This window comes from Plectropomus leopardus, chromosome 15, assembly GCF_026936395.1.
Source record: "Plectropomus leopardus strain MGB_pleo_1.0 chromosome 15, ASM2693639v1, whole genome shotgun sequence".
Taxonomy (NCBI): Eukaryota; Metazoa; Chordata; class Actinopteri; order Perciformes; family Serranidae; genus Plectropomus; species Plectropomus leopardus.
This window is the reverse complement of record NC_142190.1, coordinates 11137470-11153656: the sequence shown is the minus strand read 5'-3', so window position 1 is coordinate 11153656 and position 16187 is coordinate 11137470. Positions and strand designations below refer to the sequence as shown.

Below are 16187 nucleotides of genomic sequence, written 5' to 3'. Positions count from 1 at the left end.
CTGTTAGACTCATCAATGCTTGAGTTTTACCAGCTTACCCGGCCCCTACCCTCGACTGACGGATCATTGGACTAATCGTTTTCTTTTTAACTACATCGATATGCTACATATTTTATGCTGTCCTGTTCTATCTCGTCCTGTATACTGCTCTATGTGTTGGTATTGTAATGTTTCATTGTGTTTGTACGCTTACCGAAGCTTTTAATCACACATGAAGTTCCTGAGGGAAAAATAAAGTTCTTTTGACCTTGACTTGACTTTGAAAACAGCATAATATAGCATGAAAAAACAAGACATATGCCAAGAAACGCCATGACATAGAATCTTGCAAAAACTGCCCAAAACACCATAATAACGCATTTTGAAAAAATGACCGAAAAAGCAAGGCTATAGTAAGGCAAAAATGTCAAAATATGACATGTCCCAAAAACAGCTGAAAACACCTCAAAACAGCATAAAATAGCATGCCAAGAAACGCCATAGCATAGAATCGTGCAAAAACTGCCCAAAACACCATAAAAACACAGGTAAAAAAAAATGAGCTAAAAAGCAAGGCTATAGTAAGGCAAAAATGTCAAAATAGCACATGTCCCAAAAACAGCTGAAAACACCTCAAAACAGCATAAAATAGCGTGCTGAAACACGCCATAGCATAGAATTTTGCAAAAACTGCCCAAAACACGTTAATAACACAGGTCCAAAAAATGAGCCAAAACGCAAGGCTATAGTAAGGCAAAAATGTCAAAATATGACATGTCCCAAAAACAGCTGAAAAAACCTCAAAACAGCATAAAATAGCATGCTGAAACACGCCATAGCATAGAATCTTGCAAAAACTGCCCAAAACACCATAAAAACACACGACCAAAAAATGAGCCAAATGACATGTCCCAAAAACATCTCAAAATAGCCTAGAAAAGCACGCTGAGACACACCATAGCATAAATGGTTACAAAAACGGCCCAAAACACTATAATATAGCATTTCAAAAAAACATCAAAAACATCATAGTATCGTATGTCATATGATATGTCGTGTGCTATGGCAGCAGCTTTTATTTGATCTCATACACTGTTTTTTCCTATTGAGCTCCGCTCAGCAGTGCAATAGAATTATTTTGTATTATTTACTATGATGACAATAAAAATATTCTGATTCTGATTTTGGGTCGTTTTTGATGACAAAAAAGACTGATGTTTTTAGGTCATTTTTGACAACATACTTTAATTTGATGATTTTGTCCCATCGTCATTTTTTGTCTTTGTAATGAATTGGAAACACTGCCATACTACAGTATGGCAAAAAATGTCAAAATATTACATCCAAAAAACAGCTGAAAACTACATAAAAAAAAAAACATGCTGAGATACATATGGAATGTTGAAAAAACATCCGGAAACATCATAATATAGCACGTCGAAAAAAACATCGTAGTCTGTCGTGTGGTATGGCAGCAGCTCTCTGACTGACAGGTAAGCCCTGCAAAGGTTATAAACAAAGCCAAGAAAATAACACCTGTCTGCGCTGGATGACATCTACACCTCCCGCTGCCCACAGACAATTTCATTTTATTGAGCTCCGCTCAGCAGTGCAAAAGAATTCATGTCGAAATATTACATGTCGAAAAAACTGCTGAATACCACATAGTATAGCATGTTGAAACACGTCATAGTATAGAATGTCAAAAAATTGCCATAAACATCATAATACTGCATGTGGAAAAAATACCCCAAAATGTTATATTATAGTATGTCAGAAAAAAAGGATGATATTAACAGAAAAGGAAGAAAACAAAATATTTTTTTTAACCAGTTCTTGACTGAAATCGGACCAGAGTTTTATAACTGTTTTTTCTTATCAATGCTAAGAGACTGTATGCACTGATTGATAGTTTTATCGGGAACCACACTTATCAAGCCCCTTGATGGTTTTCTTGGTTTCCCCTGCATGTCCCTTTTTATTGGAATGTATAACATTGCTGTTTTTTTTTTTTAAAAATTTTTTATATGTGCTAAATAAATCAAATCAAATCAAAGCATACAAGATAACATAAATAGTAAAAATGAATAAATCATTTAAAACATATCAACATGAATTTTAGACAGCATACATTACTGTGACGTTTTTAAATGGTGTTTTTGACGTCATTTTTAAGATGACATGCAGTAGTATGAACTCTTAATGTCTAGCATTTGTTTTTATTCACTGTATAAGGCCGTGGCTGAAGGAGCAGAGCACCTGAAGATTTCCCTGTGCTGCCTGGGAGAAGGCGCCAAGCCCTGTGATGTCTTCACCCAGTCTTAACGCTCCTTTTTCTCAATACCTCTGCTACCGTTCACCATCCACATGTGTGATTTTATCTTCTGTTTTTTGTACCCTGAAAAATTTTCAGATTCTGTTCAAATCTGTTAAAATGGAAACTGTTAAAATCTTTGGAAATCAGCGTCTCAAGTGATAGTAATAACTGCCCTTATTATCAATTTCAGCAAAAAGATATTTCAAAGTATTTACTTTAAAAAACTTGTTTATTGAGTGAAAATTATTAAAACATAATAGAGACATAATATGAAACACTTATGGTCATAATCATGTAGATTTAAGAAAAAAAAGGATATGTTTTAATTTAGATCAATGTAATTAGTTCTTGCAGAAAGTGCTGTAGGGAGAATCAAATCCAGAGCTGCAGTGAACTTATCTCAGTGGGTTCAGACTCTGCACAGTTTCAGGGGGAAGTTCTCTGTAATCAGGTGATCATCATGAAGCACGATGACAATGTTGACTTCAAACTCTATAAAAGACGGAAGCAAGCATATCCATAAGTCACAATAACAGTAAAGCTTAAATCAAAATTTTGACCTTTTTAATCAGACACAGTCTGACACACCGACCAAAAAAACATCAGTGTAGCATGTCGTCCAAAAATCTGTAAAAACGTCATACTTATGTATGTCCTCTAAAATGGCAAAAACGTCATAGCATAGTATGTTGTCCAAAAATCCCTATAAACGTCATAGTGTACTATGTGGTCCAAAAATCATAAAAGTTGACAAAGTATGGTATGTTGACCGAAAATCACTAAAACCGTCATACTTTAGTATGTCGACCGAAAATTACTGAATACGTCATACTTTAGTCTGTAATCTAAAAATAACCAAGACCGTATAGTATGTGTTGTATAGTATGTCGCCCAAAAATCCTAAGCATCTACATAGAGTAATATGTGGACCAAAAACCACAAAAAAATAGTATAGCATTTCACTCACAAATTTAAAAAAAAATCATCAAAATATAGTACGTCGCTGAAAAATCATCAAAAACGCTGTAGTACAGTATATCGCTCAAAAGTCATCAAAAATGATCAAAAAAATAATAGGATAGTATATTACTTAAAAATTATCAAAAACATCATATAATAGCAAGTCACTCAAAAATCAAGAAAAATCATCAAAACCATCATTGTATAGTATGTCACTCAAAATTCAAAAAAGTAATAGTACAGTTTGTCGTCCAAACATCATCAAAAACATCATAGTTTAGTTTTTTGCTCAAAAATCAGAAAAAAAATTTAAAACATCATCATATAGTATGTCGTCCAAAACCCACTAAAAATGTCAGACTATAGTATGTCATCAAAAAATCATAAAAAATGTCAAAATATAGAAAATATAACAAAAACTTTCACAGCATAGTTTGTCATTTAAATGTGATGTATAGTATAGTATAGTATAGTATAGTATAGTATAGTATAGAATAGTATAGTATAGTATAGTTTGTCACAAAAAAAATGTCATTAAAAAAAGTAAACTTAATAGAAAGGTACTTGTTAAATTTCAAGTAATTGTCATAATTATTACCAAGTTTTACATTAGGTAATTATTTAAGAACTTCTTTAAGTCGCTTTAATGACCAGTTTTTTAAAAATTTACCAGTAGAACCAGTGGACTTGGGACTTGAAGCAGAGAGGAAGTTTTACTGACCGACTTTGAAGTTGGTGGTCTCCAGTGTGGGACACGTGAACAGTCTGGGGAAGACCATGTAGATGGGAATAGAGAGTCCGTGGCAGACGTCGCCTTCAGCTATCTGGATGTTTTGGATCTCTGTAGCATCTCGTGCGTATCCTTCGGCACAACCTGAACACAACCAATGTTTAAAAAAACCAGCCGCTCTGCCACTGCAACAGAGAAGTTAATGCATGAACTCACCGCAGGTCTCGACTCGAACAAGCTGCAGTTCAATACTCTTGATGGGGACGTCTGAGTTTTCCACCACCACCTCTCCGGTCAGCGGCTGGCTGATCACACAGTTGGTGGCGTCTAAATGGCCTCTGACTAAAAACTTAGGCAGTGAAGTCCTCTGTTGACAGAGAGCAAGTTTGTCCTCCCAGTACAAATTTAAAAAATTAGTAAAAAATGAAAAAATAAAACAAAACATTAAAGGGATAGTTCACTCAAAAATGAAAATTCAGTCATCATCTACTCACTCGAGTCAATGGAAAGTCAGGTAAAGTTTTATAGTCCGCAAAACCCTGCTGGAGTTTCACAGGTAAAAGGTGCTGCACTCATCTCACAAACATCTGAAGCAAATGGTGACAAGGAACCAAATGTTAAAAAAATACACAATAAAAATAAAAAATGTCTTCAAACAGCTCGTCCGAAGTAATTATGAGTCAAGTTGTTTTTCGCAGTATCTGCACGCCAGTGTCTGCCACTAAAAGCTACAGGCTAAAACATGGCTAAAAACATGAGGCCAGTGACATTTTTCAAAACAACTTGGTTCATTGGGGCTTCAGGGCACTTTGGATTACTTTGGATGAGCAGTATGAAGACATTTTGTGTGTTTTTTCATTTGTTTGTTTTGAATTTTTTCTGTTTTTCTGGACAGCAGATTATGATACAGAATATAAATCAAGACAGACAGTTAAATTTCTCCTGTTCAATTTTTCCAATTTGGGAGAGACAAAGTTTATGTGTAAAAGTTCTGTAAAATATTTAAAGAGGAGACTTGAATGAAAAACAGGACAGCAGTCAGAATAGAACAAAATAATAAGCCATTGATCCAATACCTGTCCGTATCTGTCCATAAAGGTCTTAAATATTTCACCTAATAAACACTCTTCATGAAGGCGAAGAGAGAACGTAATCTTTACCATAGCATAAATATCCCTTTACTGTATCCACTCCTGTATCGTGAGAGGTTCGGGAAGTAATCTGAGCCTTGTGAGGGCTTTTTTGCAAGCACAAATCAAAATAACAAACATACATTAATGAGAGCCTGAAAATCGACACGTCCTAAGAAAAGTGGAGAAGAGTTTGCTTTTTAATGATTCTGCCCCAAAAGAACTTATTACTGCACAATCCCAGAACACGTGCCAGTGGTTGGCTTCCTGAAACCCACATTGTCTCCAACATTTTGCGTCCCCTCCAGTAAAATATGCCTTCTGCCTTGGTGACATTTTGTGGTTTTATTGTGTATTTTTTTAACATTTAAATCCCTGTCACCATTTACATCAATTGTTTGGGTGATGAGTGCAATGTCTTTTCTCTGTGAAACTCCAGCAGTGTTTTGTGGACTATAAGACTCGAGGGTGAGGGTGAGTACATAATGACTGAATTTTCATTTTCTGGGTGAACTATCCCATTAAGCATTAAGATGAAGCTGTTTTTCTCACCTCGCGGGTGCTCTGCAGCGTGTCAGGAGTGATGGTGAAGTTGACCGGAGTCGGGACAACTTTGGCTTTCTGCGGCTGAAAATCAAACCGAGCAACAGATTTAACACAGTTCAGCACGGCAAACATCTCACTGAGCGACATCCCACCGCTGCAACAGAGCAATGTCGTCAACTAAAAATGAATAAAACAATAAACTAAAAACTCACTGAAAAATCATAAAAAATGTCTAGTATAGTATAGCATGTCATCCAAAACCTATTGAAAAACCATATTATGGTATGTTTTACAAAAATCAAGAAAACATCATATATCAGTATGTCATCAAAATATTTTTTAAAAATGTCAGTATAGTATGTCATAGAAGTTGTAACAACAAATTTCACAGTATGGTATGTCATTTAAATGTGACAAATAGTATTGTATAGTACAGTACGGTACAGTATAGTATAGTATAGTGCATTGCAATATAGTATAATAGTATTGTTTGTCATAGAAATACTTTTAAAAAGTCATTGTATAGTATTTCATGAAAAAACTTAAATCACAAGTAATTGCTATATTTATTACTAGTTTAATTTATAGTTAAGGTAATTATTCAAGTACTTCTTGAACTAGCGTTTACAACCAGTTTTTAAAAATGTACCATTTTTAATTACTCTTTAAAGGTGCTATATAAATACAGTTCTTATTATCTGCTATTATTATTATTATAAAAATGGGACCATAAAAAATAACATCATGATGCATTAAAGAAGGCTTGAAACTAGCAATTGAGGCCAAAAACGTATTAGGAAAAGGAATTTTTTAATTTCTACACAATCATACTTTTTTTGCAGCCAGTGAAGTCGCAGAATGCAGGTTTATGTCTCTTCTTTATTGACCTCTTTTTTTCAGACCTGGTGATAACCCCTTGACTAATTCTTAGAAAGAATTAGAGTAATACAAATACATTTTCTTCATCTCACTGTATGACTTAACTGTGTTAAAATCAGTGTTGCCAAGAAAAGCAGTCATACAGCTTATTAGTTCTAAATGAAATGTGTTTCACTCACCTGACAGTGCACAATGAACTCACAGTTCCTGCTCAGGTCTTTGGCCAGCAGGGAGCGCTTCATGTCACAGCGGAGTGTGTACTGAGGAGAGGACGGTTTACTGACAATACCACAATTATCTCAACCTCAGCTTTATAATGTTTTTGTTTGTTTGTTTTTATACGTGGAAACACAATTCCTCTTCCATACAAATAAAGAATAAGTGAGCTCCTGTGACAGCAGATTCAACACTAGATCAAAACTCTGTGTCCCTCACTCACCTGAATGTTGACGAAGACGCCGTGGTAGGTCTCGTACAACACTTTGTTGCCTTTCGTGATCAGAGGAAACTCAAAGGGGATCTCAGTTTTGCCTCCTGGGATCTTTCCTGCCTTGGCCACCTCGATGTTGCTGCTGATGAGCTGGATGGGCTGAAAAGGTGAAAGCAGGAAGATCAGAAAATGATTTAACAGTGAACTGATACAAAACATCAATATCATGTTGTCAGGTTTAGTGGATTTGTAGCCTTGACCCCAAGTCACTGTTCCTTTAAACTTAAACAGCACTTAAAGATTGTTCATAGTTCACCTTGACAGAGTTGTAGAAAGCCTCGAAGACGCCGACGCTCTTAGAGCTCAGCTGCAGGTTCACCACCCCCTCCATGCTCAAAAAGATGCCGTGATGCTGCAGCGTTTCCTTACACACCAGCAAGATGACACCAGCCACCGTTTCCTACAAACAAAACACCACAGCATTTAAAATCTCAATGACAGAAAAGTACAAAAGCGCTTCCATCAAAATACACTTAAAGGTCTAGTGTGAAGGATTGGGGGTGACTTATTGGCATAGTAGAAAATATAATGATAAGTTTCTTTTCTTTAGTGTATAATCAACGGAAAATGAGAACTGTTGTGTTTTTGTTACCTACCTGTTACTTTTGTTCAGTTTTTCAGTTTCAATCACCTGGTTTGTTTTGAAGAGGACAACACCTCTGTGGATATTTTGGCTATCAGGGCTGATAGTGATACCAATTATTAGTATTTAATGAGGACGATACCAAACTGATATGTATTTACAATAACAAGAAAAATCTCTGTGAATACTTAGAATTTGAAATATAACCCCCCCCCCAAAAAAAACTTTGTTTAAATGCCTTTAGTAAATGTTAAATCAAAACTGAAAATTACAACATCAAATACAATGCAGCAAGTTCCCTGTAACTTTTTAAGAAAATATTAAATCTAGTGAAAATTTAAATAACAAAAAATAAATAAATAATAATAGCTTCCTGAGGTTTTACAAAGTAAAAGTTTCTTCAATGCTGAATGTTAATTCTATCGCCGATCATTACAACAAAATACTGATGATACAATAATAATACTGATTTCATATATACCTACACACACACACACACACACACACACACACACACACACACATATATATGTATCTATATGGTAAAAGTATCTCAAAACTGTACTGGAATTAATGCACTTAGTCCCATTTTTTCTCTCATATCGGATCACATCAGATCAGTGTTTCCTTTATTTTATTTGGTCGTCTTTCTGCACTAAGTTTGACAGGGACACAGATTTTGTTGTAACACCCGCTGATCACCTGACATCTTCAAGCTAACTATCAAGCTAACATTGTATCCTGTTCATTGCAACCTAATAAAACACACTCTTTCACTGCCGGTGGCGTTAAACATCCTGAGAGACAAATAAACTTTTACTAAGATAACTAACAGCCGAGATAACTGGCAGCAGCCTGCGAGGTAGATAAAGTTTGATCAGCGTGACTCACCCCTTCATGATAAACTTTGTTCGCTCTTTTCAGTCTAATATCCAAAGTGACGCTCATCTCTGACCGTCACACACCAGGCGCAAATTTAACACAACTGCTTACAGAGTACGTGTTGTTGACACAAACAAAAAACAAAGTTTTTAAACGCTGCGTCCACTGTTTGTGTTTTGTTCATGGATGTATCTGCAGCAGCGCCATAACAGTTCCGGTTCAAAACCTTCACAGTAAAAGCCTCAGCCTGTGTTCTCTGAAAAGCTTCCTGGCCCGAATCCCTCAAAGTAAAAGCGTCGAACAAAAAGCACCTTGATTGTGTTTGCAAATATTTTTTCGTCAGCAGTGGAAGAATTACTCAGGTCTTGTAAAAGTAGCAATACCAAAGTTTAAAAATCTTAGAGGTAAAATTACATGTGCTTTTTTTTGACAGATTAAAATGTAATTGTATTACTACAGTAGTAATACTCTGTTAAAAGGAGTCCTGCATTCAAAATAATAAGTACATAAGTATTGTCATCACAGTGTTCTTAGAGTAAAGGAGTGATATGTATTTGTATGTTTGTGTATGTATATATGTGTGTATGTATGTGTGTACATCATTTCATATCTGTTTTTTTTTATGTATTCATAAGTTTAAATAAGGAGACATATGCAGACTTATTATTGAATAATGGAGAGAGATAGGATTAGATAAATTCACACTTATTCCCACTCCCTTTCAAACATGTAATTACAACTGACTGTTTTCTTACGCTCTATTATTTGGTTGGTTGGTTGGTTGGTTTATGGTTGTTCTGTAGTCCATCCATGCCTGCAGGTCAGAGCTGTATCCTCAAACTATAACAAAATGCAGAATAAAGGAAAAGTCAGGCATACACTGTACAGCAGTGACAGTAAGAGATTAAAGTATCAACAGCACAATACTAAATGTCAAAACATTCCTCCTTACCTGTAAAGTCAGCAAGTGGCTATAAAGTGGTGGGGCTGAAGTGTTTACTGACAAACATTACATTGGTGGGTAAATATTTTAACAATATATGATTCATAGAGTAAGTACAAACGTTGAATTGACAAAGAGAGAGGAGGTGACCATTGCAACTTTCAGTAAACTAAATTTATATTTCTATCTCTGTACACAAACACACACACACACACACACACACACACACACACACAAACACACACACACACCTTTCTCAGGCAGCAGCAAACTTTGATATCCATACTAAAAATACCTACATCATATTAATTGCATACATTTATTACAGCGCCTGGCAGGGCTCCAAAACACAACAGGCACAGAAACTAAGAAATGACAAGTGTTTCATGCGTAAGCTTATAATGGGAAAATGTCGCCATCTTTTGGTATACAGTAAAAATCAAACGTTTTACTATTTTACTCAAAATTAAAACCCCGATATTACAGAATGCATGATGATATCCCATAATGGCTGTGAGATTAAAAAATGTGGTTTAGATGGGACTAAATGGGACATGTTTGTAACTGAATAGCCCATTTGGGAAATGAATTTTAAATCTGTACAAAAACATCATTAAAAGCAATGTTGTTGCTAATCTTTGACATATCCAAGACAGTGATTAGAAAATTCCCCAGCCACCCATAAATTATTATATGGAAACTAACTTTTTTGTCTGTTTTTTTTTTCAAATTAAAAACATCAGTGACATCATGTAATCATACTGACATTTAAAGGGTTACAATCCCCAAAATGTTTAAATATTTGGTAGTTTTGATAACGACTGAAGCTAAAAATATATATATTTAATATAATGTATTTATATATTTCTAATATATTTATTTATGTAAAGGAAATATGTATGTATAATATTTCATGAATGTTTTTGGAAGGGGACATTTTTGTCTTTAATAGCTGTATGTGGTTGTACATTTGTGCACAGTGTATTATAGATTCATGAGGAAAAATTGAAATTTGAACTCCAAAATGTATCGAGAGAAAAAACCCTCTTACAAAAAAAATCGTGCCACATGCAGAGACACATCCAAAATGATTGCCAAAACAAAAAATGTCCATAATTATACCGGAAGGTTAAATATATATTTTCTCATTAAGCTGTTTTAAAATAAAATTGCTTTAAAGACCAAATGTTGCCTCAGCATCTCTGACAGGAAAATATCAGCGGTGTTTTGGCTTTAAAGGTTGTTTTTACCAGATACAGTCACCAACAGTGTTGCCACAACAAAAGCTAAAGACAACCTGAGACTTCAGAGCTGGTGGCTGAACCTGTTTTGTCCTTCAAACGGCTCCATTCATCTTTTTATCCATTCTCTATGGACCAGTTAATCCTATACTGGGTCACTGGTGAGTGGAGTCTATCCCAGTATGAACTGGAGGATTTTCTGTCTTACCTAATAAACAAATCTTTATTTATCAAAGAAAAACCCTTTGAGGTCTACATGGTATAAGCTTCTGTACCAACATAGCCAGTGTATTACTATACCATCACGATGTATTTGTCCATCCTAACAACACAACAAGGAAAGGTTTGTTCCAAGAATCACATCATGTACAGTCTGATTTCTTTTAATAAAGCACAAAAACTCAGTAACATTACATGCATTTACACACGATGCTGATATTGATGTCGTGACAGAAATGTGTGGCTTTGATTATCAATAAATTTAAAGCAACAGTCTGATATTTTGAGGAAGGAGTCAGAATGTGGTATCTTTGCACGCAGACTGAAAACAGGAGGAAGTGCTTCTGACTTTGCCAAAAGTGAAAAATCTTCAAACCATGAACTCTAAAAATGTCTAATATGAATTGCATTTTGGTTATTTCAATGTTTTCTGACCAAAAACACTGAGCACAGTGACTGCTTCTCCTTTCACTTCAGCTCCAATACAGCTCCAATTTAAAAAAAAAAGATATAACATCTTAATAAGTGAGCTTTAAAGGTGCTGGTTTTTGTCTGTTTCCTAATACAACAAACTACTCAAACTGAGGGATCTTAGAATAAATCTGAACAGGCCAATTGATCTTATTTAGGTTTATAAACCCCAGGTACACTTAACTAGATCAAAACTTAAAAATATATACTGACGAACATGTTTGAATGATTAAAAGAATTTTAAAAAATGTGCAGTGTTCTCTAATGCAGGGAGCAGGTTAAGGACATCTTCATCGGGGAAAAATTGAAACAATATGATGTTCACTCACAGGCTCGTCCACACTGCATCCAGTTAGGAAGAGGTCAAACACCTCTCGCCCTGGCTCAAGTTTGCCGAAGCTTGGCGCACCTTAAACCTATTTTCAAAGTAAAAGCAGTGGCTCGTGCTCACTCAGGGTTCAACAGACTCCCTGAATGTTGTTGTTCTCACAGTAAATCTGGACACTTTTTCAAGCTCTATCTGCAATAGTTCGCCTGTTTGCAGAATCAAGAGGACATGTTGGACGCTTTCAGTCATCATAAAACACATGATGAAGAACATTTAAATAGAGTAGATAAAGTGAAATCATAAAACTATCAAATGCATTAAATAAAAACAAAGTTACTCGTGTTGCTGGAGTTTTACCTCTCCAGGCTGCACATTGGAAGTAGGTAAAGTTGTGATGGTTTCCCTTCTCTGCTTCTACAATAACAGTGACATCAAACAATCATAAAACATTTATCGTCTATTCTTTCTTATAGTCCTCCTCCAGTTTCAGCTTCTCAGTGTTGTTACTGAGGAAGGTCGCATCGTTGCTCATCTGCACCTTGTCGAAAAAGTTAAAATCTGCCACGTAGCGGCCACCAGCGGTGCTGAACAGCACCGGCTTGAACTCGTAACCCCAGAGGATCTCCTGAGGGACGTAGGAGGTGCGGCTCTGGCATGTGGCGGCTGTCGACTCCATGGTGGCATTGAGGGTCACCAGCAGCTCAAAATCACGAGTCAGCAGGTTTTCGGCGTTGAGCCCTGCAAGAGGGCTATGCTCATCCAGGACGTGGTAGAAGGTAAGCGGGAGGATGAGGAAGGGGCACTCTCCGCTGGAGTCCCTGTTGAAGTCGACAGAGCTCTGGTGAATTTGCGTCTTCTCGCCTTCCTGCGTCACGTTGGAGTGGAGGAGTTTTCCTGTCAGCTGGCACTGGATCAAAAGACTCTTCCTCATGTTGGCCACTCTCACCATCAGACACAGCTTGCCCTGGTGCCGGCAGATCACCGCCGACTGGCTGAACTTGATGGTCTCTGCTCGTTTCTTGGGGCGAGCCAGTTTGGCCAGAAAGGCACCAGTGACGAAGATCTCGGCCAGGCCGGTGATGACGAGCTGAACCACCAGAGTGAAGATCGCCAGAGGGCATTCCTCCGAGATGTAACGAAAACCATAACCAATAGTGGTCTGCGACTCCAGAGAGAACAGGAAGGCCCCGGTGAGAGTCTCCACGTTCTTCACACAGGACGTGTGGTTGTCGCTCAAATCAGGCTCAAAGTCTCCGTTGCCCATGCCGATGAAGTAGAAAAAGACACCGAAGATGAACCAAGTCATGACGAAGGTGGAGGCAAACAGAGTGAGTTTGTAGCGCCACTTCATGTCCACCACGGTGGTCCAGATGTCGTGCAGGTACAGCTTCACCATGCCCTCCACGTTGTCGATCCGCACGTTGTTGTGGCCATCCTTGGACACAATCCTTCGCTGGACCTCGGCCTTCCTGATTGCCATGTTGCCCTGACTCAAAACAAACTGACTGTGACTTCTGACGTCTCAGAATGGCATCGCCAATGGATCGACTGACAAAAGACCAAAAAATAAATGATTAATATCCAGTGGTGAAATGAAACAAAATGCTTTTAATAAACTGATGAACATTATATCAAAGAGGATAAATGTTGACAACACAATGTAATAGTTACAGAATAGCTACAGAATAATGACACTGTGTGTTTAGATTGGTTCCAGATAAGCCTCACTTTCACTGTGAAACTCTGCCAGCAGGAACGATCTCCAAAGGAAATAAAGCCTAAATTTACGGCACAAAGGAACCATCACGCAACCAAACCAGGAAGAGGCTAAGCCCTTTTGTTTACCTCAGTAAATATCACTCACTATCCACAGTTACCAAAGCATATCAAGGTCACTTTTTTGCAGTTACTGTTCCCAGTAGCAGAAATTGTAGATGGTGGAATAATTGTAGTAACTGGAAAACAAAATGTAGTGTGCTCTGCTCTTCTGTTGGAAGCAAGTGGCAACAGCCGAGGCTGAAAAATGAAGCCAATGCCAAAGCGAGTCAATCGTCACATGTTGTTATAAATGAAAATAGTTAATTGACAGAAAATTATGTAGCAACTGTTGATATTTAAATACATTTTAATGCACAAGGAGCCAAATACTTCTTGTTTTATCAGCTTCACAAATGTTAAGATTTTCTGCTTTAATTTTCAATAATGGATCTGTGAAAATATTCTTTGGATACACACAACGGACATTTTTCATCTTTAAGCACATTTTCCTTACATACTTTTAATTACGCAACATTTTCAAGGACTTTTGGGACTTAGCTGAAGACTATTTTTACAGTGTGAAGACTTGTTCTTTTAATAGTGATATACTAATGTGCTAAACTATAGCCTGGTTCAACTACTTCATTAAGCTGTAGGTGAGTTTTACCTACAGGAATGTTTCTTAGTTACTGAAAACTAACACTCCCACTGTACAGGCGGAGAAAAGCCTGTAAACTCCCATTGTAACACTTGTTAATGTGAAAAACACTAAAACAAAACATATTTATGTCGTAAAACTCTCACAAAACGGAAATACTTCAGTAAAATACCAGATTCTAAAAAGTGTACTTAGCACAGTACTGCATATAACCTAAAACTATGAAAAAACTGAAAAATGTTCCTTTCAAGTTGATCCCAGAAAGGGGACAAAAGTATGGCTAAGAATTTAACACAATAACATCGTCTACAAAAATATAAAATTACATGAATTAAATGAATAAAATAGTTCACAAAATCAATTGCAGAGCTAAACATACTGTGTCTACATGACATACTGTTACTACAAATCACTGTTACGTCTAACGGTTAACAAGAAGTTGAAAGTTAACTTTGTAGTAAACCATTGCAGGAGCCCAAAAACACTTGCTGTAACTTTTAATAATCATTGATTCCTTTTTAAATCTGACAGCGTGTATTATACTCACATCCCGCTGCCTTGTTGAACAGTCTCAGGTGTTTGCCTTCACTTGTCACAGATTGTGTTGCATACAGTCTGTAAGAAGAAGCTGCTGGAGAACATCTAGTTCAGTGTCTTCTTTCTCTCTATTGTCCCGAGTTATGAGCGCTGAACTTTGGCACAGTCGTATTCAGGGTCGGACAGAAATGAGAGACAAAAGCCGAGCTGTAAACTCTGATCTGCATGTGGGTTGTCTTTTATTCTTCCGCCTCCCCCCGTACCTGTCCACAGGTGGGAACAGCAACACTGAATACCGGGAGTTTGTTTTGATCCTTTTATGGCTGTTGTTGCTTCACACACACACCCAGATTTACAGACTGTTCTCTGAAGGGCGTTATGAACTCTTGAGACTCTCTGAAGTGTCAGTAAACAAAATTACATGAATAAACATGGCCTGTCACTGTAATAAAATTAGAAAAGGATAAATTAAAAATGAACGTGTACCTGCTGGTTTCTGCAGCCAAAACAGTTTGACAGTGAGAGCCAAAAGAAGTGAAAAAATGAAAGAAGTTGATGTGGTAAAAAACAGAGCAGAGCTGCAGAAATAAGGTTAAGCACTAAAAGACTTTTGTGTATTAGTTTAAACCTTTGAAACCTGCATCGACATCAGTTTTTTTGTTCTGCGTCTAGATGTCTTTTACAAGCTATATGACCCTTTGAAAACAGAGCATATTGGTTTGATGTCTTATGGAGATGTAGAGGAAAATGCAATGACCAACTTGACAAGAAATGTCCCACAAACTGCAAAAAAAAAAAAAGATTTTCAGCACTTTTTTATAGTGAATTAGTCTATATAGTGAATGACTCTTGTTTTGTTTGTTTTTGGCTTCTTTGCTCATTTTCAGGTTGTTTTTCTGTACATTTTTTAAACCATTTTTTTGCAAAGTTTTGGGCCATCACATGTGGCATACCTTGTTGCCTTCCCTTTGTTTTTCGATGAACCATTTGCTCAGGTTTCAATAAACTTGCTCAAGAGGTTGAAGTTCTAACACTGAAAGGAGTTGAAGTGTAAGCACTGAAGCCCTGAAAAGAATTTGTCAAGTAAATCTATCGCACATCATATAAACACACACACATATAGATACATATACATATATGTGTGTATAGATATATACATATATACGTATATAGATGTGTGTGTGTGTGTATATATATTTATATAAAGAGAGAGAGAGAGAGAGATACATTTTTACAATATTATTTTTTACACTTCCTCACAGTGCACACTGAATGTTTCTTTAAATCTTGACCAGAGGTTGTTAAACTTTATGACCTTGAGTCGCACTTCTTAGCTTTGTTATTAACCTCATTGTTATTACCCACATTCCTGAAGGCTCCGTGTGTGTGTGTGTGTGTGTGTGTGTGTGTGTGTGTGTGTGTGTGTGTGTGTGTGTGTGTGTGTGTGTTTGTTTCTGGGTTATGAGATCCCAAATTGATTTCCTTGTTTGTACACATTGATCTTTCTGTTCCAGCAGTAAAGCAATCTTACAGTAT

The 16187-nt window shown here is 36.6% G+C and overlaps 2 protein-coding genes across 3 annotated transcripts; both read right to left on the bottom strand.

Moving 5' to 3' along the window:
• Positions 1-2506: 2506 nt before the first annotated feature.
• Positions 2507-8732, bottom strand: vps26c (VPS26 endosomal protein sorting factor C). 2 transcript variants are annotated; one of them, XM_042498719.2, is made up of 8 exons: positions 8506-8732; positions 7288-7431; positions 6981-7130; positions 6721-6801; positions 5669-5743; positions 4203-4377; positions 3978-4130; positions 2507-2788 (listed from the first exon to the last, which is right to left on the bottom strand). In XM_042498719.2, exons 1-8 carry the CDS (start codon positions 8560-8562, stop codon positions 2706-2708), a joined length of 918 nt encoding a protein of 305 aa, XP_042354653.2. In that variant the 5' UTR covers positions 8563-8732; the 3' UTR covers positions 2507-2705. The 2 variants fall into 2 exon arrangements, with proteins under 2 accessions (XP_042354653.2, XP_042354654.2); XM_042498720.2 differs by having other exon boundaries at positions 4203-4353; positions 8506-8731.
• A 2315-nt stretch (positions 8733-11047) lies between these two features.
• Positions 11048-15695, bottom strand: kcnj15 (potassium inwardly rectifying channel subfamily J member 15). The gene is made up of 2 exons (XM_042498717.2): positions 14662-15695; positions 11048-13246 (listed from the first exon to the last, which is right to left on the bottom strand). The coding sequence occupies exon 2, from the start codon at positions 13176-13178 to the stop codon at positions 12156-12158; it is 1023 nt and encodes a 340-aa protein (XP_042354651.2). The 5' UTR covers positions 13179-13246; positions 14662-15695; the 3' UTR covers positions 11048-12155.
• Positions 15696-16187: the final 492 nt, after the last annotated feature.